The sequence below is a fragment of the Sitodiplosis mosellana genome, unplaced genomic scaffold (genome assembly GCF_009176505.1).
Source record: "Sitodiplosis mosellana isolate CC-2019 unplaced genomic scaffold, AAFC_SMos_1.0 Smas_scaffold_13, whole genome shotgun sequence".
Lineage (NCBI taxonomy): Eukaryota > Metazoa > Arthropoda > Insecta > Diptera > Cecidomyiidae > Sitodiplosis > Sitodiplosis mosellana.
The window spans coordinates 500,989-527,979 of NW_022595255.1; the positions used below are offsets into that span (position 1 = coordinate 500,989).

Below are 26,991 nucleotides of genomic sequence, written 5' to 3' on the forward strand. Positions count from 1 at the left end.
TCGCGGAGCGTATGAATACACAAAAACGGCGTGTGCGTTCAATTTTATATGTTATAGTGCATAAAAACAATCAGCACGATGAGACTGTAAATTTTGATGAGATGTAAATCAGTTGCGGAGCATGTGTATACGTATGTATATGTGGGTTTCATTTTGGGGTAGAGGAGGTTTTGTACTTGGATGCTACACTGACCTTGTCTTACGCCTTGTAAAATGTCTAAACTGCCAACACCAACGAAATCGTTAGTATCGCTTAAATAGCATTTTCCTTGTGATGGCTTACAACTGCTGCCATATAAACTTAAATCCGTTGGTACGATTTCCATTTCATAGCCGTTGGCATCCAACAGCGATGGATACTGTGATGGTTGGTTCGATAGCGTCTGTTGCTGCTGCTGTTGTTGGTGGTGCTGAAGCTGTTGCTGTTGCTGATTTGGATGTTGTTTGAATTCGATAAAATTTACATCTAAATTGGCCGACGGATCGTTTAATTCTAAAAATGTTGTTTCACATAAACCACCAGTTGTTATGTACGGATCAGTAATATTTGTTGTCGTTTGTAAGCGATCCAATGGATATCGTCGCGTTGTTATTGCTAACGGTAATTTCTTTGTTGATGATTGTGTCGATGGCACTGAACAATCATTCTCCTTTTCTATTTCATGATTTGTATAAACTGCATCCGATCGAAATGACGAGCGCCAAGAGGAAGAGAAGAGAAGAAAAAAATAAAAACAAAAATCAAATACAAATTGAGAAGAAGTAAAGCGTGCAAGAAAAAACAATCGAAACATTTATATGTGTGTGTTTATGTGCTATTTTCATGAGCTACTTTTTAAAACATTTTATTTGAATCGCATTACGCTCGATTCGAAAACCATTCGTGGGGTGTGATTGGATTATACGAAATTTTCAACATCAAAGTGATACGGAAATGTTACTTACAGTTCAGAGGACTATTGATTGATCCCGAACAATAGTCTTCGATAATTTGTTTGCTGTTACTTTTGTTCAGTGCATCCGATTTCAGTTTCGTTTCAGCTTTTATAACAAAGCAAAACAGTAAAGTGAAACCCTGTCGAGGAGATAGAGAGAGAGAGAGAGAAAAAGCATTCGTTTTAAAATCCATCGCAAACAATACAGCTATGTTCCGCCGTGAAACTAGGAAAAGTCTCCGGCTTAATTTTATGTCAAATGTTAAAGCGATGGAAACACGCTCGTCGGCGGAGAAAAGAAAAAAACCGGCACCTGATGTGAGAACGAGAAGAAAAAAAACGATAACATGTCGTTCAAATGTCTGGATCGTTTTATTCTTTGTTTGTCAAATCCTGTTTGATATGTGAACATTTAAAATTTTCTTGACGGCATTCCTTTTCGTTCATGCATTCTTTGTCGTTCGCTTGCATTCTTGAGTCGAACATTCTCATGGGAAATTGCGACATTTCCGGGAATCCGATGCTAACAACGAAACTTGAAAAGGCTTTTGTCTGTTCGATTTTTGGTCTTTACCATCGCTTTTCCTGCTGTCGTTATCATTTTCCGATAAATTATTCACAATGAACATATTCTCCGAGCTCTCACACGATCACACAAAGAAACGGAGAGTGAGAGAGATACAAAGCAGGAGCAAAAAAAAAATATCGAAACTAGTGAGCGCATAGAGACAACTTGTATTGAATGAAAGTTTAACGAAATGCTGAATAGGTCGTTTTATGATACCTCCTACTTGTAGAGCCGTGTTTATTATTCATGCAAAGTACTCGGTTCATAATATTATTGTGAACGTTGCAAGGATCGGGGATGAGAACGAGCAAGCAAGCGACCGAGAGAGAATGAGAGAGAGTACGAGAGAATGCAAGCAAAACAACGGTTTTGTCGTGTAAAACAAAATATGAAAATGTTGAAGTTTCCATTATACCCATTTATTTTTGTTCATTTTCAGTTGGATATACTTTAGTTAGCATAACATAAATGCTGCGTGCATATAGTTGGCAATGACATGGTACAACAATTTTTGTAATATTGTTCATGTACAAATATTTGCTGAGAATGAAAAGCGGAGAATGAAAATTGAAAGCGATATTCTGTCGGTTTCATTTGCAGTGGAACGAACACAAACCAACAAACCAGCTTAATTATTTGACTTGGAATTTTGAGGTTTTCCCATCTGCTTCCTCATTTCATTTTAATCCACACACACACACACACACAAACACACGAAAATACGTGTGCTGTGTACCGAGGTGAATGTTACCGAATATTTTGTTAAATCAAACACAAAAGCAACTTACCAAACAGATACACAGTGCACCGAAAATATAGCTAAATAAAATTTCATTGGAATTGGAATACATTAAATACAGAATATCCGTTGATATTTTTAATACTAGAAGACATGTGATTCGATAGACGAGTCCAATTCTGGAAAATATAACATTTAAATTGGGTCATTCACAATGTTGAAGGTAAATTTTCGTAAAAAAAACAAAAACAATTTGACATTGATATGGAAAATGTTACCGTTTTGTTATGAGGATCCCGTGTTTGTCATGTTTTTTGGCTAAATAGCTGAGCTTATGCACCAATGTATAGAATAATAACGAAAATAATATCACAAATAGAGTTTCGATGATGACAAACAATGCGAAACCGATCGTATTCACTGTCATCCACCAGTTGAGTGGCCATTCGTCCATCACCGTGTATATGAGTAATGTGGTGATCGCATACAAAATGGGCATAAACCAACTGAGACCAATAGCACCACGCATACCGGACGATAAATGCGCGGTTGGACTTTTTCGTGGACCCAACTCTGAGTCGATGACCATCGTTATGGCAATCAATGTTGACGAGCCTAACAACAAAATTCCGCCCAATGTTGAACTAATGACGCCATACCAGTGCTGCAATGGAAAATGAAACAAACAAACAACAAAACTTGTTAGTGATAGGAGGTAAAAATGGCGCTCGTTTTATTTTGCGCCGCAACATTTTGCCCGTAATATAATGCGATGAATGGCAAACAGAAACATTAACAATTCACTTCAGTTATTTTCACAAAATTGTTTATGTGATTTAATTAAAAGTTTTTTTTAGACCCTCAACCATGGTTGAAAATGTGCTCACTTCAAATTATGGTACATAGATTTTGATTTTTGGGCAACAGTTTAAAATTATGAAAATGTTAGCCACCACATAAATTTTAAACTCAAACAAAAAAAAATGTACATTTTTTACTGTCCGTCAATTTTTGTAGCGATGTAGTATTTACTCAAACTGGCAATTAATTTGGATTTAATCTCGAGATTGGCCAAGAGTTGAGCAAATTTGTTCTTGAAGGGAAGATTTGCGAATGCAGGACAATGAAATATAAAAACAAAATCCAACAAAAGAATGGCTTTATTTGCTCAAGGTGAATCATAATGTCCAAAGAACAAATGGCGACTTCAATTATTTGCCTTTTCGAGAAAGAAATGAGTCTTTGTGAGCATGTTCACGAAAAAAGAAAGAATGGAGAGCTTTCTTACTTTGATCAATTACTCATTTTACATTCATTAAATAGAAAGCATGGCTTTTCTCTCCCGTGGTGGCTTTTCAACAAACGAGCGAAATTCACAGTTTCATTATACTCGGCACAATTTCATTTGGTTGTAAAGTGCACTCATTGTGACCGGAGAGAGAGAGAGAGAGCTAGAGAGTGGAAGAGATGGAGATAGCGAACGAAAGAGCGTTGGGAGGAGCAGAAGTGCTTGCATTTGCATTTTGCTTAAATAATAAAGTGCAACTTTTGAAAATGCTCAACCTCGAAAAGTAACGGAACAGCTGAAAAAATATGTAATTATGATGAAGACTCTCATGCTAACTAAACTATCTCAGTTTATTATTATGGCTGTTCTTTGTATCGTTTGGCCGTCAACAACACAATCACTTCGATGTCGGCGAAGGAAGGCTTTTATCATAAAGACTATGTCATTATAAACGAACTGGCATGGATTTTGTTCGTAGCAGCAGCGAACAGAAAAAGGGAAGAAAAGCACACTCACACTCACACACACAGCGAGAGAGAGAGAGAGAGAGAGAGAGAGAGAGAGAGAGAGAGCGCACACGACACGAAAACGCCGCAATTCCAGTTTGAGTCCTATAATTCTGCTGATATTGTTTCCGCATAATTTTACTTGTTCTATTTGAACATCATCATCGTGGCGAAATGCGTTTTATGTTGTGTTTTTCTCCGTAGCACGCTACCAAAAGCCCATAAGAACGTCATACTTTTATTTTTCTACTTTTGCAATTATAAACATCGCTTTTCCATCTCTCTCCGTCTCTTTCTCTCTCCCTCTCTCCCTCTATCGCACTCTGTTTGGTTTTCTCACTGATTTTTCGTGCACATTCAGCAAATCTCCAAGCGCTTTTATATTGTTTCGCTTGTACTTTCAAAGCGTTTTTTTTTCAGTGTGTTTGTTGCTTTCGATTTGGGTTGTTTTTCCCTCAACCGTTTTGCTGCATCTGCCGAGACAAACAATACCAAACTCCATTGTTTTCATCTTAACAGTTAACAAGTGATTTTAATAATAATAGGAAAGAAAAAAAAACGAAGCGTTTGTGGAGAAAAGTCGGCCCGAATATGGAGTGTCGATGTCTCGATGACTGAAACGGAACGAATCGTACAACAATAGGGAATTCTCTCATTTTCCCAGCAAACAAGCAACGCATCAAGTGAAATGAATACACGAATTCAAGACAAAAATGCAAAAAAAAAAAACTTTTTAAATTAAAACGTAATTGCTTACATACTCAAAAGAAGTTTTTCTGCCTCTGTCGGTTGCCGATTCATCGTAGCCTTGATGTTTTCAACAAGCGTTCATTTGTTTGTATAGGCTTTGTTTTTGAATTGTATTAAGTAAAGATTCTGTTGTGTGTTTTAAATGAAAAACCCGCTCAATTCTATTACAACATTGCAATTGTTTGTATGTCTGTTTTAACGCACGTGACGCCTGTTAACATTCACACGACGGCAAAGAAAAGTCGATTTGACAAACTGGTGTGAATAAAAAAAACTCGTGTGAAAAGCCGACTTTGTAGCCATGCATAAAGGCGTGCGTTTTAATTTGGAAAAAGGATAATAGCCTCGTGTCTTAATATAAAAGCAATAAAGACGAAGCAAACACTCACAACCGGATGCACTGCGATACTGCAGACGATGGTAATAAACTTTGCATTCGGTCATGCGGTACCCATTTATGTTATAATTAAACGCCATGGGGTTCACCAATCAGATGGGTTAATGCCACGACGATGCTACACACCGACGAAGATGACCGTTAACAAGAAACCATTAAAAGGGGCTAGAGCATACATAAAAAAGAACTTGAAGTGGATTTCGTATTCAGTTTCACATCCTCGACACATAAACGAGGTCAAGTTTAGTTTCAACATTCCATTCTCATTATGCGACATGCTCGTCGTACAAATCCCCGTATGTTGTCGGTATCTATGGTGGATTATCACCGGCATTTCGCTTCAACATCTTCATAAAACAGACACATTTCTTGTCGGTATGAAAAACTCGCAAGAAAAATGTCTCTCCTCTGAAAAAATTCAACACTTTTTTTTTGTTGAGGATTAAAGTGAAAGAAAAAATGGCGCGAGTAACAATCACATTCCAAAGGGATTTTTTCTCAATTAATTCCGGCGGAAAATGCGGCAAAATTCATTTGATTTTCTGTTTTTTCCGTCTCAGCCAAATGGGTTACATTTATTCTACTTATCTGCTCATCAAAGTGCAATTCCTTCTTTGATGATGGCTTTTGTGTCTGTGTTTTTCTTCTCTACAAATCCGCTCGAATATTTTTCTCTCGCACAGTTTACAAAAGAAAAAAAATCAAAGGAAATTAGCGTCGTATGTAACGCGTGAACGGTTTTATTTTCTTGTTTGGTTTATTCGTTGCTATTGTTTGGGGTCCATTTTAAATTGTTTTTTAGCCGTAAGGCAAACACACTGTGTTTTCTATTAGGCTTATTAAAATGTAACCGGCTAATGTTGCAACACACGCATTTTTTCGCCATCACTTCACTGTGTTTGAGGGGGAATAGACTATTTCGAATAGTGTTTCTATTCCAAATGCGAGAGCTTTTGCTGATGTTTTTAGATGCAAAGGGAACACAGCGTTGCTGTGAGTGCATGGCTCATGGCTAAAACCGTTACATAATGTAATTTTATATGGTTTGCTAGCACAAAGGAACACCATTTTATAATGAACATACTGAACGCCGCCCAGTGCTGACATTACTGACTTTTATTGAAATACTTGTCTCTCGCTGGCCGGCTGACTGGCACACTTACATGTATATTGTACATATACATGTCTGCATGTGTGTGTGTGTGCTCTTAATGACGATACAATTTCAAACAGACACCAACAATTCGCTACAGTCACATTCACTTGAAACACCTCTCCAACATGATTCTAGGTTATTGAATTGAAAATGTGCTTCTGTTTCAAATAGAACATGATTTTCGCCCAGCAAAAACCATTCGTTTTTTTTTTAAATAAAAGGAAATGCCAAATTAAATGAAAACCCGGAAAAAGACACCCAGAGTTGACAAATAATTAGATTTCAACGCGATTGCTGTAAATTAGAACGACGCTGACAGTGGCTCAAAGTGTCCGTGATTTTTTTTTCTTTTCTTTCCGAATACAATTTTTTGAACGAAAATTTAATTTCGTCGAGAAAAAAATGACGACAAAAACGAAAATCAGGGAAAAGAAAAAACAATGAAAAAAGCATATTTCTCTCTCAAAACAATGGGAATAGTGTTAAATTTCATGGTTTCATTAGAAATGCTACCAATAAAATGTGAAGCTCATTATCATTTTCCAAAACGCTTCTCTCGACACATTCCATTGAATCCATTGAAATGATGGTGACAATGAGTAAATATCATTTCGTTCGTTTTATAATAATATTTTCAATTGAAGCATGCGTCCATCCATTTTCAATGATTGGTGAATGTAGATTTAATTTGGTTTTCCGTAAAATAGCATTCGAATTGTTAATATTTAAATTGAAATTTTGAAATTTATTCTTATGATAAGCTCAATGTTAACTGTATACTATTTTAAATAAAATGTTTTACCATGTAAAACGAACTTTTCCGCACATTTTCGGTAGAATGTAAAATATAGATCACTTGGATAGAATGTTGCAATTGTTCTTATTTTAAAGTATGTTTGGATTTTTATGGAGATCAGTATGGCTTTGAATTTTTTTTCAATCATTGGATTTGGGATATTTGAGAAAGTCAGTCGTGAATGATGAAAAATAGTGTTAACTTGAATATGATAGATAGATATAGTGTCCATGTCCACTTCCATTTCCATTCTAAAACTCTATGACTAACATGCCAACTATTTATTTATTTATTTATTTATTATTTATTTGATCCGGTGATAAAATCTGCATAAATTAAATTATGCGTGCAATGATTTTATCACATGCTGCCTTAAGGCCAATTACATTTTTCTTAAATCTATGACATGATTCTTTTAATAGGATTTTCCATGTTCAATAAATAGCTTTTTAGTAACGTTTTAAATTCATCCGTATCATTAATATTTCGTATAAAATCAGGTAACTTGTTCCAAAGACTAGGACTATTCATATAAAAAAAATGCAGTTAAGTGATGTTACCATAACCATGAAGGACCCGGATGGTATTTATGTTCATCTTCGTTCCAAGACCTTTCATATGATACCCATATTGACTATACTTATGTAGAAATGGTATGAAGTCCATCATGGTCACCATGATGGACGGATATGGTGTCCTTGTCCACGCCCATTTTAAAACCTTTCATATGACACCCATGTCAACTATTCATATAAAAAAATGGTGTTAAGTGGTGTTAACATAACCGTGATGGACCGGGATGGTGTTCATGTTCATCTCCGTTCAAAGACCTTTCATATGATACCCATATTGACTATACTATGTAAAAATGGTATGAAGTCCATCGTGGTCGACCATCGTTTCATAACACCATTTAACATCACTTACCATGGGAAAATCGTGTAAAAACGGTATTAATTTAAAAATGTCGATCGAAAAATCCAAGGGGGGACCCTTGGGTGAAATTCCATGATATACCAAAAGTACCAGATAGACTGGTCCAATTCGGTCCAACTTCTGATACATTCAAGATATTTATATAAGACACCACGTTGCAAAATTTAAACAAAATCGCTCAAGAGATTCGAAAGTTATCGTTATTACAAGGAATTTTCGTGCGTTTTTCGAAACAGTAAAAAGGACATCAAAATCGTCCATCGTGGTGAGAATACCATTTAACACGGCTAACCATATAAAAAACAGCCAGCAATAGCCAGAAAATGCATTTTGAAGTGAAAAAAGTAATTAAAAACAGACCATCAAGGTCGGCCATCGTGGTAAAACATCGTTTAACACGGTTTACCACGAAAAAATCGCGAAGAAGACTAAAAAATAACCAAAAAATGCATTTCTTGTGGTGAAAAAAGAAATTTGGATGAAAATCTATGATGTAGCAAAAGTACCAGATAGACTGGCCCAATTTGGTCCAACTTCTGATACATCCAAGATATTTACGTAAGCTACCTCCTGGCCAAATTTAAGTAAAATCGCTCTACTATTTTGTAAGTTATCGTGTTTACAACGAAAATTTAAAATTTTCACGACGATCGCTATACTTCTCCTTCACACTTCGTGTGCGGAAAAGTAAAAAGAGTATCAATGAAAAATATATGAAATGATTTCAAATGCTTCATAATCCTGTGATCGTAACCAACAATGTCAATGTTATGTCGAATGAAAACTAACAATTCGAGTGTGTATTCCGAAAATTCAGAGTGTGGTGGTGCATGTGTTGACTGCGGGTGAGAAGTGATTGCACCGTTGAAAAATGTTTATATTTACTTTTGTGTTTCGCCGCTTTTGCCGACAGCCCCCATTTAATGTTACATAGTATTGCTTCCATTTCGAGTGAATTCAGCACAATCTGGCGTATGCAAATAACTACAAACACTCCATTCAATTACAATGCAACGCTTTGCATGTGAATCACTGAAATAGCGCCGAACAAATGCAAATATGTAATGAAGGTGCAGGATAAACGCGCGTTGCGCGGTTTGATGTTTTCCTCTCTTTCAGGTTTCATTTATTTATTTATTTATTTTATTTAACACCGCCAAGCTCTGGCTGAATATATTATAATAGAATAGAGGTGTGGCCGGAAAAGAGTGCAAGACTGTTACATCAATTTGTATTCGTTTACAATGATTAATAATAACAATAACTATCAGTTCTCGCCTCGTTAAAATCCTGGCTCTTTCCGTAATCTTTTCAGCATTTACACAAGTAGGACATGAAAACAAAAACACACACTGTAAGTTTTCGGAGGGGAATGACTAATCTAGATACAGTGCAAAATAGCGGTTTCAACTATTTTTGGATGAATTTACACTAATTTTAGGGAAATATGTGTTATTGCTTATGCGAACGCTCAAGTGGCTACTATTCATATACGTGTCAATACATAGACACGCACTGGTCACCAAGCCTGTGCAGTTGTATGTATTGTAAATTTTGCACACAGCAACTCGTTCAATACATAAAACTGCACAGAATTGGTGACCAGTGCGTGTCTATGTATTGACACGTATATGAATAGTAGCCACTTGAGCATTCGCATAAGCAATAACACATTTTCCCCTAAAATTAGTGTAAATTCATCCAAAAACAGTTGAAACCGCTATTTCGCACTGTTTCTAGATTACTCATTCCCCTCCGAAATTTTGGTGTGCAGTCATACAACCAAGATGGAAATGCCTGATAGAAGTCAGATAGCAAACGGTCAAAAATAACCTTTGGTAAACGTTTCCAAGGGGACAACGGCCATGTGAAGCGTTAACTGTTACGTGTTTAATTAGAGACTTTGAGACTGCAAAAGTTGTCACTCAATTTATACAGTAGATGAACTGACGAGAAGTTTTACGTCGGTTGGGCAGATCCATGTTGATTACAAAGTAGTTTGAGTTTATCATTGAACATGATTTGAAACATAACAGAGCATTCGATGCTATGAAGCAGTTAATTCAAAATTGAATCGAATTTGGGAAAATAACCCGCCAACTCAACGGATGGCTATAACACTGAACAATATCAATTTACAATAAATAGGTAAACATCACAGAAAGGTATCATCATTTCTATACATATATGAGGAATGTATGTAAACAATTCGTCATTCTTTTTAAATGAAAATTTGTGTTATCGAATAACACGTTGAGCTGAATTCCGAACGGGTGGTTTAGTTTGTGATCCTTGCCACGTTCATGTTGGTTTTTTAATCAGCTGCATACCAATCAAGAAAGGTACACGGGCAATATGCTGCGTTGTCTTTGGTGGGCTCGTCCAGGTCGGGATCACAGTTCGGTTTTGTGACAACATGAAAGTTCGTAATTCCATAATTAGTGTGAGTAGTATCAAGGTGTTCTCGTAGAGAACATATACAAAAAATGAGGTTACCTGGATGAGAAATTGACTGAGTGGCCAGGTGGTCATTTGAGTTTGCAAAGCAAACCAAAAGTGGTGTCCGTCATTCTGCGAACCAATGATGCAAAATTCGCCTTGGAGGTAGCTGCTGTGAACAGTTCCGGCACCATGTTCACCATTTTACACATTTGAGGAATTGGAGCTTCACGCACCAACTTCATGTGCTTGTCATTGACCTTGAATTGTTCGCTGTGTCACAATGAACGCCCATGATTAAATGAGACTTTGTCACTAACCGTTGGACAGTTAGCGTTACCGTTGATGATGTCGTAGAAAAAAGTCAGTGATGCGTTGACACGTCCACGGCGAAGACTAATCATGTTCAAGTCTGACATGTCGCTGCTCGTACGGTGTGATTGAGTATTGGTTATGCACTGATGGGTATTCTCGATGAGCGTACATATTGAATTGGCGTTGCACGGATTCCACGATCCAACAGCAAAAACCAAAAATACATTGATTCATATGGACACTGAATGTACAGTAGGGTGTTTTCGGTATTAAATAAACAGAAAATGGTAGTTTTAGTTTGATAGAGCAGAGAATTTGGAATCGATTTCATATATTTTTGTTCGGAATCAGTCCAAAATGCCACTTCCCACAAGCAAAAGAAATGTTCGTCGAATTTTGAGGTTATATCACTATTTGCTGAAACTAATCTGATATTTTCCATTTTTTTCGATTCAATCTCACTGCCAAAGATGAATTCTCAATGCAAACATTTATTTTCACGTAATTTTCATTTAAAAAAGTGGTCAAATAGTCGAAAATTCACAAAAATTGTATTGCCCCTTTGACCGGTTCTTCAATCATAGAAAAAACACCGACAAACTCATTTTTTTCACAGAAATTCATTCAATGGGTTTAAAATAGACGATAAATTATCTAAATCCACATTATCCAATCGAACAAAACCAGGAAGGCCAAATTGCAGCAAAACCAAAACGTAAAAAAAAAACGAGCTGTCATTATGAAATTCGGGCTTAGTTTGATGTTTGACAACACCAAAATACATCTGCGCGAATCACTGTGTGCGAATTGACTGTGATTAATTCGCACAAGTGCATTGGTAGCCCTTCAAAATGTCAAAGAAGCCCAGATTTCATGATGACAGCTCGTTTTTGTTTTTGTTTACGTTTTGGTTTTGCTGCAATTTGGCCTTCCTGGTTTTGTTCGATTGGATATTTTAGTCGATTTAGATAATTTATCATCTATTTCAAACCCATTGAATGATTTTTTGTGAAAAAAATGAGTTTGTCGGTGTTTTTTCTATGATTGAAGAACTGGTCAAAGGGGCAATACAATTTTTGTGAATTTTCGACTATTTGACCACTTTTTTAAATGAAAATTACGTGAAAATAAATGTTTGCATTGAGAATTCATCTTTGGCAGTGAGATTGAATCGAAAAAAGTGGAAAATATTAGATTAGTTTCAGCGAATAGTGATATAACCTCAAAATTCGACGAACATTTCTTTTGCTTGTGGGAAGTGGCATCTTGGACTGATTCCGAACAAAAATATATGAAATCGATTCCAAATTCTCTGCTCTATCAAACTAAAACTACCATTTTCTGTTTATTTAATACCGAAAACACCCTAATGTACAGAATGTGACAAGAGCGAAACTAGTGAAAATATTCATGAACTAACATGTAATCACAAAGTTTCACAAAGTTTCTATCTTAGTTGCATTGAAAAACACAAGAATAACACCTAGAAGTAGGCGAAATTGCAAGTTTCAATCATTTAAACATGAATAAACATGTAAAGCACATACACATTTCTGTGACGTAAAAAGTCCCTTGCTGTCGGATCTTGACGGATTCAATTTTGTCAAGCCATACCATGGCGCAGTAATCGAGGTGAGATTGAACCAATGCAAAATACAGCGACTTTAGTGTGGTAACGTCATTGATATCGTGGCAGAAGCGTCATTGATATCGTGGCAGAAGTTAACATATTGCCAAAACGAAGAAGGATCACTTTTCAAGTTTGATTTCATTTTGTCGACGTACTGATTGTATAGTTCCGTGTTCTTTGCACTGAATTTCTCGTGCAATTCTTCAAATGGTTGCTTGTCATTGGTCAGCTTCCAGTAATCCCAGGCTTTTTTCCTTAAGTTCTTGAGGTGTCGAAGTTCTCTGTTTTTTCATGGGCATTTTTAGTTATTTTTACGGACATACGTTGGAACTGTACACTGAATGGCTCCCGCCAACACGTCATGAAGGGATGACACCTTCTCCGCAAGTGATTTGTTTGCGAATAAGTCATCAAAGTTGACGGCAGCAAAATATTCGTTCATGCGTTGATAATCAGCCCGTTTAAAGTTGAAATGCGTATTATTCTGGTTTTCGGAACCATTGTTAATCGGATGCCATTCAAATTCAATCAACAGAGGAGGGTGGTGATAGTCGATTTTTTCCGTCAGTGACAGTTTAGTAGCATCGGAAATTGAACTGTGTTGGCATGGTCGTTTGTGAAAAATAGGTCCAACAATTTGAGGTTCCGATTTTTTATTGAATTTATTTGCTGGAGGCCCAGGCTCATCAGGCCGATAATGAAATCAGCAGCACATTGGGAGTAGAAATTTGAGGGAACAAGCGCATTGCTTTCCTCATCGTCATTTATCCACTCAATGTTTGTCAAGTTAAAATCACCAACAACTATTACAACATCATCGGCATTTGTCGTGAGTGATTCGATGGCTGAACGATGCAAAGCGTAGATTTCATTGGATGAGTTTGATGGAATGTATGCATTGTAAATGAAAATGTTGTGTGATGGCAAGCTCGCTTTAATGCATACGTGCTCAATGTCCACGTTGTCAAATTTAATTTCTTCAGTAGAGAAGACTTCATTGTTGACCGCAATGAGAACACCTCCACCTCGTCTAAATAATCTGTCTTTGCGGTAGACGTCGTATGTGCTATCAAAGAACTCGGCATTAAGGTGGCTATGTTTGAGCCAAGTTTCAGTCAAGATGACTATGTCAAAACCAAATTGTGCTGCTTTCCATTTGTGGAAAAATTCATCCTGTTTGTTACCCAAGCTGCGAATGTTTTGATAATAGACACTGATATGTGTCGCATCGTGTGTGTGCTACATTGATTTCGAAAGCCCTTTAGCAATTCTAAATAATTTGGGACGGAATGGTCAATATTTTTGCCGTCAGAGGCAGAAGATTTCCTAACAAAAATTTGTGCGAAATGAAAATTCAGAGATAAAACGCGTATCGAAATCAAAGAATTGGACTTGAAAATGAAAAAAAGTTGAAAATTAAAGAGAATCGTCAAAATCCAGTTCATTGATATTTGCCGAAATGGCTTCAAAAATGGTCGGAATCTACTTTGCGTAATCGCCAATATTTTGGAAAACCTACAAATGAAAGAGATTTTCGTAGCAATTACGTGTGCGTTTTTGTTAGCACGCGTGGAAAACTTTCGGTGTATCCCGTGCATCAACAGATCAGACAGTAATTCAATAAATCGGTTCAACGTTATAATACGCAATTTGTATGCGCATTTATTTTATGCGCCTCTGCATGGGTTTATCTTATGGACTAGTGTTGAACCAACTTTAAGCTTCATGTATAACGGGATAATGTGCATGGGAAAATCACAGAACGAATGATACCCCGGATCAGAGAGAGAGAGAGGGAAAAAAATGTATGGTGCACATTTGACGCATTCGATCGTTTGTGCACATGTCGAATGAGTGCACAAGCTGAGTCGCGCGTGATTTCAATGGCATTTTCTGCTTTCGCCCGAGTATTTTGCAATGGATGCCATTTTATTCACGCATTCAGATTGATTTTACATTCTTGCGTGTTTCTCCTTTCGCCCCATTTTTGTCTCATGCATAATGTAAACAAATGCAATGCTAATCCGATTTCACTTCAAATTGAATTTCAAGTTATATATGCATGCTTCATTCGAGTGCCCGGAACGGGGTGATTAAATAGAAAGCTTACTGCGCCCTCTTTAACCACGGTGGAAATAATAAAGTTTTAAAAATCTAGTTAGTAATGTGCAATTCTATATAAAAAAGAGTTCAAATCTTTTTGACTTGTCCAGATGGAGCCAATGCACAATCATTATTTACACTTGACTGCTCTGGCCGCTGATGAACGGCGGAAGATGATGCAAAATGGCTCATTTTAATAATAATGTATCAGATATTCTCAGTCATCAACTGTTGCTCACCAAATGAGTTTCCATTCAATTGACAATAATTGCATCGAAAATATGGGAATGCATAATCAAAATATGCGAATAAATTACACACATTCAAATTAGAAACATTCTCTTCTCAAATTACAATTTAACGAAGCAACTCCGAGCATTTATGAAGCTATGCAAATAATCATCAAGAGAGGGAGAAAGAGAGAGATTGATTCGTATACAAGATGGTAGAATCCACTCGGATGGAAGTTTGTTTTCAAGACTCGTTTACTTACGCTTTTTCGCTGGCCATAAAATACATTGCTCAAAAAGTCAATGCCAATGAATCAATACAATGCAAAAACTCGCTTTCTTTTTTTAACACACAGAAAGTCTTTTCACTGATTTGGATTCTGGAAAAAAGCTTTCATAGCAGCAACTAGCCGTGGTCTTTTCATTTGATTTTTTCGCATACAATTTTAAACGATTTCAAGAAAAAGCCAACAAAAACAAATGAACCGAATTAAGTGATATCAAAAACTAAAGTACGACGGTCCGACTGCACTTAAAATGAAGCGAATCTTTGGATAAGTCGCCGTTGCACAATTTTTGCATAAAATGTGCGCTAAGTAGACTTGGCTTTTTTAACTTTGATGGCATCATGGAGTCAATGTAACGAAAGACCATCACATCGAACTCACGCTGCATTGGAAACAGAAAATGCGCGCAACAATTTAGCGATGTATTAAAGCAGACAGAGATACAATTTTCATCTCATAAAAAATGAATGGAACATCAGATGAAAATGGGACGAGCTCTGTGACGTTTACACGAGTTATAAAAAACGATTGCGACTGAATGAAGAATAAAAGTAATGAAAACGTTTCAATCGAATTTTACATGAGAATTCGTACAAATGTCATTTTTTCTAGTTTGCATCGCAAAAAATATTGACGATAACAATTTGCACAAAAAGTGTTGCCATCAATTAACAATATAATTGTTTTTTCTGTGTTCAGTTGAGTTTTAGCAAATAAACCCGACAATATTTCTAGTTGGCATAAAAACGGATGTAAATATGACCAGAATGTTATGTTTATTGACATAAGGCATACTATATATAGCTAGCTAATATTTACTAGTAGTAAAAAAATTAATTTATTTCTAAAATATTTGCTGGATGTATACAGTAAAAACTATAGTTTTTCGTTACCCGGCTATCATACTTTCATCAATCAATTTTCATCTCCAAATTGGAATAGTAGTTGAAGCAATTTCATCATGAAAATGATTTAATTAAGTTAAATGGCCAAATGTGAAAAAAACACTGAAATGTAATACTGTCTAAATGCAAAAAGTCGTCCAAAAACTGATTCTCTTGTAATATTTCGTATCTATAAGTTTTACATATTTGAAGATAAGTGAAGTTTTTAGCCAACTTTTCTGCTTATTCAATACCATTTCATTTGAGTTAAAAGACTTTTTACTGCAATTTTCTCTAATATTCTTTTGAATATCGAAAATATGAACTTTTCACTTTACGGATCGAGCATTTTCCTTTTCTTTCTTCTTCTCACAAGTATGAACTTCGAAACATACTTTTCTATTTACATTTTGCTCGAATAATTTCAACTCCAATTTTCAGCAAAAGAAACGTAATCATATTGTTTTTTTCGTGTACATTTATGCACTCACACATATTATTGTTTGTGATGAGAAAAAAAATGAAGAAAAGTATTTACTTACTTGTGGTAAAAATTTCAAAAACCCCAATGCGAATATCGCCATCGCCGTTGATGTGGCAGTGCAAAATTGCATTTTCAAGAATGTCACCGAACATTTGCGACTGTATAAAATGGGTAGTAAAATGCCAAACGCAATGCATGACTGAAGGAAGCAACATCCGCAGCTGACAACAACGAACATAGGGTGCTGTTGACTTCGTACCGTTGTCGACTAAATAGAGAAAGAGAAAGATGTGTGCAGGACAAAATCCAATATGAAAGGAGAAAACATACAATGAGTCACTTTCGATATTTGACATATTGACTTTTTTCTTTGTCACGCGCGTGTCGCATCGGGAAAAAAACAAATTTCGTAAAAGATTTTAGCATTAAAGAGGCGCAAACAAAAAAAATGGCTTCAAAAATCCGCTGTGGCATCGTGTGCTTTTTTATGGGTTTTGTGACCTGGTTCGTTGTACTTTTATCCTAATCGGCGACATCTTTTTCCCCCTTCTATATTGACATATGCGAGGCTGCACAACTCTTTGACAAATTTTCACACATCAATTGTGCGAAGATCGGCATTCTTTCGCTGTCATTCACTCAACATCCACAATTAAGTTGAGCGGTAAAGGTTCTATCATCGTTTGCAAAATGTATTTACGAAGAGTGAAAATAAAAGGAAACTGGAATTTCGATGAAGAATGCCTTTGAAAAGCAAACGTTAAAATTTTCGTTGTTAGGCACAACGTTTTCCTTTGGGCACATTCATTTGGGTTGTTCGTCTTTTTTCCGGAATACGGTAGTTGGAGGCGGTGAATTTCAAGTACGTGTGAGCAAAATTGATGTGACGTGACTGAAATTACAATTGAAATGTTCCGTTCGTTCGTTTTTCTATTTTCGTTCGTTGATTTGGTTTTAAGCGTCACTTCAATGCCTATTTGGATAGCCGTTTGAATGAATCAAGACAAGGTGAATGCTCATACCACCATCGGCCGAAATCAGAAAATTCCAACACAAAAGGGAAATCATCAAAAATTTCCACACGAAGATGGAAATCATGCCACGAAGAAGACGAAACAAACATTCACAACTATCCTCATTTGGCGATGAATTTAAAAACCAACGATTCATTGTTTCAAATTGAATTAGGCGAAGTGTTATTGTTCGATGGGTCGAGACATGAGTCGAATACAAATAAATGTCACATAATCTCAAGAAATTACAATCTTATTCCGAAATGTCACAATTTCACTTCCGTTTAAAAGCACATCAATGGCAACAGCAGCAGCATATTTTAAATGTGAATTTAATGAAAAAAATTGCGTGAAGAATAAACAGTGGAGCGGCACTTACGTTATAATTTCTTTTTGCCATTAGAACGACATAAGTTCCGGACAGTGGGCATATGCATCGCGTTACGTTGTCCATTAAATTTTCGGTAATGCACAAATCGGTGTTCCATGTTGTTTTGTAAGTAGCTTGCAAATCGTATCTGTAAATGACACGGGACCGGAGGGAGAAACAGAGGAAATTTAATATTTTAGTAATTCGGAATCGAAGTTAACCGGTATCATCAAGATATATGCATGACAGTCGAATCCAACAAGGAAATCATAATTCCCCGGATAAAAACAATGTGCATCAATGAGCTTGGTGTATGCCCGTGTGTACATGTGTTTCACTGCGATAAATCTGTTGATTGATCAATGATTTGATGATCCTGATGCTTAATACAAAATCGATTGGAGGAAGAGAATGTATATATTAGGCCAAATAGCTTACCCACAGACTGGGATCCAATCGGAATCCGTTGGATTTTCATGTTGAAATGTAATTTGTACGTGGGCCGCTGTCATCGGCAGATGAAGCAATTGCGATGCTGGTACGATTGCTTCGTTTAGCGTACGATTTGCATAAACCAACCACGAAGCAATTACACGTGACGCCGTCATATAATCAACATCCGGTGTGTGCCTACAAGATGAATTTCATTAGAATCGATGCATTTAATTTGCTCAAAATTATGCGCGCGCTTTCTATCGTCGCATTGATCAAAGCGCTGTGCGACTAATCGAATCCGAAGTACTAAGCAGATAAATCAACTTTTTCAAGCGAAATGTCTTCTTCAGTGAGCTGAATCAAATGAAACAAATAACAGAATCAAAGAGATAAACCATGGCTTATGAAATGTCATCGAATATATATTCATTCGTCGAAAACCAAACGAATGCACGCTATTTTTGGCATTTGTTATTAGTATTCGAGAGAATGGTTTCAGTTACTGCCAGTCAATAAAATGATGATGTAAATTATAGGACTTCAAAATGTCGAAGAATTTGATGAATTTTCATCCTACGAAGAAAAGACAAGAACAGATGTTCAAGGTATTTTTATCTGTATTTTACTGTTGAACGAAGCTGATCGGTTCCCATCGCCAGCTTACCATCATCTAATTTGTCAGATGAAATGCTCATGATTGACAAAATTCCATTTGCGGATTTTATTAACCCAAAGTAGAAACACACAAGACTTAATTGAAGAGGCAAATACCAACCGATGAACGAATGCGAATATTTACATAATAATCATTTCAAGGAAAGTGAAGTTGACGTGAATGAAATTAATGGTGTATGAAGTAGAAATTTTCGGGCGAATGAAAAACAGAACAATATTTGTGGGTGTTGGGTTGATTATGGATTTCTTCATCTGATACGGCTAAACCTGTTTTCTTGATGGCTTTGCATTTTGGTTTTTAAGACCACATCAATATTTTACTGAATCATTCTCAAGTTGGCTTATTTTTTCTCCGGCCGATAATAGTATCTTGTAATCACAAAAACCAATTTCATACTTGACCATAATTCTCTAATTCGTTTATTTCCCTGTGGCCATGGAAAATCAATAGCCTCAATTAAGTTGAGTCAGGAACAATTCATGTTTGGAATACGATAAACAAGCCGAAGAATATACAAGCTTAAACATTGTCCGATATGAGTATTAGCGACGATTGTCTAGACTGACTTCTCTTCCTCTCTCTCCGTTTTCTCCCGTAGCCAAGGTTATGTCTGAAATGACTTTTTTTTTTAGTAAAGGATAAAGTACTTACGTATTGCGCTCGAAATACATTCGGGGCAGAAAATTGGTGAGATTTTTGTACGAGATGACGGATAATACCATTGAGCCGTTAGCTACAATTTCCTGTAGCTGTGATGTTAGTGCCATCTCCATGTAGAGTTCGTCCGAAAATAGATGGTCACTGTGACAAAGAAAAAAACAAAATAAAACAAAAGTTGCACACGGTTAGACAAATCATTCTACGAAATATTAAAATATTCAACAGAAATATGAGATACTCGAAAAGACAAGAACACGCAAACGAGAAGCAACAATGTGTACGAGAGGAAATAAGATGATTGCATTCCATAAATTTGAATGGAATAGTTCAGTGGAAAACGTAATAGAATTCTTGGAAATTTGGGAATCTGGCTCCACTTTCCGGTACTGAATTCTACTCTTTGCAAAATAATTCAAATTTTATCGAAAAGAGGATAAGAAATTCTAGTGTTCAAATCGTATTATTCGCTCTGAATTTCTCAGTTTTCAATCCATGAACGCCATGTCCTTTCAAAATGATTTGATTCAAATCGTACAACTTGCACAAGGCTATCGCATTTGAGGCTATTGGTTGAAGTTAGGGTCTACAAACGTTTCGACGAATATCGCAAACGGTGTTAAAAAAATGTTATTTTTTTGTAGTGTTTTATTTTGACAGTCCAAAATACCGCAGAAATAACGATAAAAAACGAAAAAAACGTTTTTTGGGCGTTATATAACGGCTCTGTAAAAAAAAACGTTTTTTGGAAACACTGAAAAAAAATAACGCGTTTTTAAACCCTAGTTGAAGTGAATTCTAAAGATCGTTGCTTATTCCAATCCAAAGGCGTCAACTAGAAAATTCTTGGTAAATTTCCTTCAAGCTGATATCGAATAAATGCAATGATTCGTTCGTCAAAGCCTATCGATGTTCTTTGGTAGTCTGGCAACCAAACAAAATAGGTGAAATGTAGAACATTGTTGCGAAATTGAAAATTCATGAGGTTTTTGCACCATTGCAATGTGTAGAAAATAAAAACCGCAAGATGGAAATGTGCATCGTGGTTGTGGATGTAAGCTGCAATTTGTAAAATGTAAGCTGAAAGTGGATAATATAGCCGTAAATGAATTTGAATTCCAGGCAGCGAGGAATGTTGGCTTTGGCTCCAGTCAACAGAAAGTGTTCAATTCAAGTATTTCATTTATTTAAATATTTTATGACATTTTTTCGTCGACCTTTTTTTTCCTCACATACAATCTCATCTCTTCAGCTTCAATGAATGGAGAAATATTTCAAAATGTCCTTGCGCTGATTTTATTGATGCTGACCGCTTTAATTCTATTTATTTCACAATTTAAGGTGTTTTTAATATTTAATGCGCAAAATTACTGGAATTTCGATATAATGAAGCTTTTTATATGCATCGTGTCATGAGGGCGTTTCCATGGAATTCAGACAGCGATGGCGAACAAAAGGACATGAAAATACCATGTTATTTCATGAATAGACGAAGAAAAATTTCAAGTGGAATACTAATAAAATATTAACGTTATTAACACACCCTCAGTCATTTGAGCGATGGCAAACGCATTTCATCGCACATTTTTGTCTCGAAAAAGAGCCAGCTAAAGTAATAAACGAGGTAAATGAAGTATCTGTGAGTAAAAAGCCCGCATTTTAAGTACCGGATGCAGAATGAATGGAAAAAGGGAAAAAAGTGCAGATTCTTGATAAACCATTCGTTCCATTCTACTTCACAAAGATTTTACCCTGAACACAGCACAGGAAAAAGGACAGAAAAAAAACTTGTCATTGTTTCGCGCTTTGCGTAAAGTGCAAAACTTCGTATGCAAGATAGGATCCAAAGCACACAAAGCGCAGTCAATACAATACCGACCAACCGAATATATCAAGTAATACGCAGAGCGCGTAATTTAGCTCACGATTCAGAAAAAAAAACTCCGAACAGGGGAAAAACGAGATACGAGAGTGAAAAAAATCGAAACAAAATCATTGATTTTGCTTGCTGGCGGTGCATAAAAAACGCACGACTCTGCATATCGTTTGGAACAATTTGCCTTGAGCAAATTAATTAAATTGGCGTTTCGTTACGCTTGTATGAAGACTGCACAAACAGATTAGCGCATGTAAATGATCTCTGGAACGTAGTACACCGGTGCATTTCTTCATTGAGTTAGGCAAAAGGATGTTTTGTTCGCGATTTTTGAGCGGAAATTCGATTAAATAATAAAAAGAATTGTTTGCTTTGGGCCACCTAAAGTCGTTGTTTCTTGTACTTTTTTGTTGTTTCGCTTGTGATATGCATACCAGATGAAAGCGGAGAGTTTGTGCATGCATGTATATTTCACTAGATCAGGTACACACATTTTTCACTTTGACGACATGGAATGTAGGAAGGAACGAAGGAAAAAAAAGAAGATCAAAGCTAAACTCACCCATAGAGCTGTGCATTAAACGGTAATGATTTGATGCGTTGTTTATGCGTCCAAAACGATCCCGTTTGGTGGTACTGCAGTGATGTTGACGGTGCTGGCACTGGAACTGGTGATGTGATCAGCTCCCGTTTCAGAGTTGCTGATTTGACGAGCTCCTGCAAATCCTCCACTTGCTAAATTACAAAATAGCATACGAACGAAACAGAAAATACAACACGCACTCATTAAATCATCTCATTTTGGCTTTTTAACAAAAATCGTACAAAGAGAGAAATCCGTGCTATCGCTCAATAAAGCTTTCCTTTAATCCGTTGCTGGATGGTGTTGTCGTTGTCGTTGTTGATGCCATCGTCGTTATAAAGCTTTAAATAAACAGGCGCCATTTTATTTGGAATTTTGCTGATATGCAATAGCAATTCAAGCGTATCTCCGACACAAACATTTATTCGGAAAAGTTATTACGACTGATATCATTTCGTAACATTTCGTTGTCTTAATACTACCACGCAATTGTGACGTCGAAATGTGAATGGAAGTTCTTAGGTTTGCCTATCTGATTTTCCTCCAAAAAGTGTTGATTTTGGTCGTAACGATCACGACAATATGTCAACATTTGATGAATTTCAAAGTAATGCGGGGCGGCAGATTGCTTATCGAAATTCCGCAAATGTTTTCCCGTACCACAGTGGATGAAAATGTAGGGAATACATCATGAATTTGATTTGGTGACGAACACATTGTAACAGTCTCACACTCCTTAGCTGTCGTTAGAAGAAAAACACTTGTTTCAAAAGCGATAATATTTGGTAGAAGTTAAAATGATACACGTCGTTACCCGTGTATGATGTGGCATTATCGTTGCAGACATCCACATACACATACTCTGCTTGATAGGCGACAAGCGATAAATATTTGAGCGATTACTTCATTTACACCACAAAAATATTAATCCTCTTCAGATTTGGTTAAGACTCTATACATTCTACAGTCTTCGCACCCGTCCGCGCGTTCGCACACGCTCTTCATATATGCTTGAATTACACTTTAGATTGTTTAGTCGATGTAATTACAAGTAGCATTTACGCGTAATTTCGAATTAATAAAGGCTAAAGTATGAGTATACTCAACGTGATAATAATATCATGACGACGGATCGACAACGAAATATGATGAGGAAATTGAATCATTTTACGTTCATTTTTCGGAAATTATTCAAAACTTGAAAGTTACCCCCATCCCACATTGCCAATTATGTAATATGTCAGATAAGCATTTGTCTGGCTGCTTGACTTTGCAGCTCATAACATTCAAAACCAAATTGCGGATGCAGCTAAGATTTTGGCATACGATTCTCTCGGGAGAGAGCCAGCGAAAGAGAGATGTTCTAGTTCGAAGTGGCTTCAATTATTATAAATATTCATAATGGAAAAGCATTAACATACTTAAGCCGGATATACAACTACTGCTACCCGGTTCACTGTTTTGTTTGGAAAAGTTGAAATCAGTTATTGCATAGAGCTGCTTGTTTAGCGTGGTTAATTTTCCATAAATGTGTACGCGAGCGATTAAAGTTAGCCGAGTTTCTTCAAGCGAACAACCGTGCGGATTTTGAAAGTTTTCGGTGAACTAGGCTACAATGTGTAACTTTAACATCGAGCAACGGATAACAGAAAGATTTGAGGCCGAAAAAATGCTTCTTCTGTCGCAAAAAAGCTTACCTTTTTTTCAACTAAAAAAACAATTATAACTACTCGATGGAATGTTCCATTTTTTCTAACTCACTCTCGTGAGCTGGTGAAATTTAATCAAATCAATTTACCTGTTGACTGTTCAGTGAGTGCTCGCTTTTCAGCACAACGTCCAAAATCTGTAGCGTTATATCGGCCGCGACCTCTTGCTCCACTTCACTTCCGCGTTCCGTTAAATATTCATCGACCTGTATGTGTTTCGATGCAAAAATCCCCGAAATATTTAATGAAATCATTGTGTATTCGCTTAAATTATTGAGTGGACTTGCCGTTGAATATTTAATTAATAAAAACTATAACACCAGAGTACCATATCCAAATGGGAACGGGGGGATGAACAGCCGACACACATTCACAAAAATGTATAATCAATTTACCATGTTATTTTTTTTCAATCTCGTGTACAAACAATGGTCGGTTCAATGGAACTGAGTGCAACACATTTTAATACAATGCATTGATGCCATTTTTTTGCCTCATCAACAAACAAAGTTATGATGATTATTAATTTATCAATAAATTATATATAAACATATTTGCTGAAGAATGAATTTTTATTTCTGATCTTTTTTCAAACGAGTCTTTTGTCTTGGATTTTATTTTTTGGCACAACCCTAAAGGTTATAAATTAAATAAAATGAAAAGATTTATTTTTGCTTTTTTTGCAAACGTTTCACGTTTTCACTGATTTCTTTATAAATCCGAGATTGAGTGTGTTGCTCACAACTCTCATCCTACACACGTTTTGTTCGGTTGTACGACCAACAACAACAAAAAGTGCCTAGTGTTTGAGAGCGAACGACAGTGTGTATGTGTGTGTTCAACTGTTCATGGTAATTTTAAATTCTATACATTTATAAAAAAAAATTGCTGTGAGCGATATAAGTTCAATGCCCAAGTGCAAATAAGTAGATTTGAAATGAAATACAAATTTACTAACCTCTTGGAGTAATTTCAGTAGAAAACCAGCTTCGCCCGGAAGGAAATTTGTATGTCGGCTCATCGCATATTCCAAACACGATTTCAGCACAGCTGATCCATTGGTTTTTTGATAACCAAAAGTAAGACCTCGAAACTACGGGGTATCCAAGCAGGAACGGAACGAGACCGGAGACGGAAGAAAAAAAAGAAAGTACAGAGAATAATAATAAGAAGAAGTAGAAGAGACGACCGAATGTATAATAAGTAAAATGAAGTGTAGAAAAATGGAAAAATTTATGAATTTTTCATCCTCTAGGCAAACTGAACAAGAGCTGACTGCGAACACGAAGGCTTGCTCCCCTTATGTTAGTTCGGGTGTGAACTAAGGAACAAGCGGAAAAAAATTGGAACGAAAAAAGCACACAGAAGATGGCTTGAAGTACATGTATATTCTCTCGAATGGCTACGAAATTAAAATATGAAAGGCATTGCGAAATCCCGTTCCATTAAAGTTTCAACAAAATAAAAAGCGCTTCCAGAAGTTATTTCGGCTTTCAAAAGCGGATCATCATTTTAATACCGTGTACTTTGTCTGGATCTTTCACGTTAATTCTCAACCAGAACTCGATTGAGGTACATATTTTCTTTTATTGCAATGCTTTAGTTCATGTCTCAGCAAGACAATTCGAAAATGATTTCTTTTTATGACGTTTTTTTTTCTTGGGCCTTTACATTTGGCATGATTCTATTTGGGAGAAACGGGAAGTGATTTCATTGTTTGACCGAAATGAAATCGACTGATTAAAAAAGTATCAGGCGAAATGTGTGAAATCCTAGCGAAATGGGAGAAAGAAAAAATAACTAGAATCAAACACACATTGTCATAAATGTAAACAAGTTCGTAGTGACAATTGAAATGTTTTTTCATAAGCCCTCCGTGTACGACGTCAACTGCCGAAAATGGCATGGCATAGCACATACACCAACCAATTTAAAGTTTCTTTCCGAATATAAAATGCCAACAAAATGTTTCACTTAATGCAAAAGTTTTCCTCTTTTTTTATGGTCTTCGTACGGGGTCCAATTTCCTTATTTTTTTTGGCTCGGACTCATTCGTACACCCCGAAAACCAAATATACACCAGCAATTCGAATGAATGTTTCAGCATGTATTAGCATGTATGGGCATGGGCACATGATTTTGACACAGGCACAAACGAAAATCGTTTGAATTTTATTCTTTGACATTTGCATGAGATGAAAATTTTTCTCGGGACAAATGGAAAGTAAATAGAATGACGCAGACATCATCATCATCATCATCCCCGTCATTGTTGTGTCGTCGTCATCATCCAGAAAAGCCAAGCTCAAGTGAATGGGTCAATATGTCATAAAAGGCAATATGCTTGTGAGTTTGTGCTTTTGCACAGCACACACTCACACAGCCCATATTACGGTGAATATTTGAAGAATGCAAACAGTTTTGCATAAATGTTGATGCCGATCGGCCAAAAATCATGCAAAAATGTTTACACATTTCTGGACATTTTATTATATTTGTTCAAATGGCACCAACCAAACATAGTTTCTTGTGTTCAAACCGTAATTTTAGTTTTTCTGGGCCAAATGGCCCAAATTTAAATTGCTGCGTAGGATTTTATTGCATGCGGAAATTTGCTATCTATGACATGCTAACCGACTACAGTCACAAAGCACAACATCAGAGGGAGGAGGAGCAAACTTGGAAGATCATAACAAATATAGAGTCGGAAAAGTGGACAGCTTTGCATCATTTCACAAACAAAGTTAATAATTCAAATGAAGTTTTTGCACCGCCATCAAAATGTTCAGTGCTTTGAAATCTGTTTGTAAACTATTTTCATTAAATTTTAAATGAGTTCAACTTGCACATTCATTAAAGTCGAGCAGAGGGAGACCGAGCGATAAACAGATTAAAAATGGTTTTTGAAAACTTACCTCATTATATACATCCACTAATGTGTCTGCTAAGCATCCCGAAAAGTTTGGCGTAAGCCAGGCCGGTTTGCCGAAATCTCTTAGTTCACATATGCGTTGCGATTGACCCTCATATCGTTTTGGGCATTCGGCCAGAATCGGCGAGCCGGGCGAACTGGCTGGCCAATTAACACCGAACGATGTCTCGTTCGCACATAATTCAATGGTTCCACGATCAACCACATACACATAAACACTCTTCGACACTTGACCCACTGCATTGGACGAAACGCATGTGTAGTTTGCCGATTTCTGTAACCAAGAGAAAAAAAACG

General features: G+C 36.4%; 1 protein-coding gene across 3 annotated transcripts in view; it reads right to left on the bottom strand.

Annotated features, from left to right (window-relative positions):
- Positions 1 to 26,991, bottom strand: part of LOC129567889 (uncharacterized) — a 181,919-nt gene that overhangs the window by 2,730 nt on the left and 152,198 nt on the right. For all 3 annotated transcript variants that reach the window (XM_055445253.1, XM_055445252.1, XM_055445254.1), the window contains exons 13-24: positions 26,678 to 26,968; positions 24,721 to 24,855; positions 23,852 to 23,968; positions 22,033 to 22,205; positions 19,589 to 19,738; positions 18,265 to 18,456; positions 17,836 to 17,974; positions 16,502 to 16,711; positions 2,521 to 2,906; positions 2,292 to 2,421; positions 946 to 1,075; positions 194 to 676 (exon numbers count right to left, since the gene is read on the bottom strand). In XM_055445253.1, coding sequence (XP_055301228.1) covers positions 194 to 676; positions 946 to 1,075; positions 2,292 to 2,421; positions 2,521 to 2,906; positions 16,502 to 16,711; positions 17,836 to 17,974; positions 18,265 to 18,456; positions 19,589 to 19,738; positions 22,033 to 22,205; positions 23,852 to 23,968; positions 24,721 to 24,855; positions 26,678 to 26,968 — 2,536 coding nt within the window. The remainder of the gene's footprint in view (positions 1 to 193; positions 677 to 945; positions 1,076 to 2,291; positions 2,422 to 2,520; positions 2,907 to 16,501; positions 16,712 to 17,835; positions 17,975 to 18,264; positions 18,457 to 19,588; positions 19,739 to 22,032; positions 22,206 to 23,851; positions 23,969 to 24,720; positions 24,856 to 26,677; positions 26,969 to 26,991) is intronic.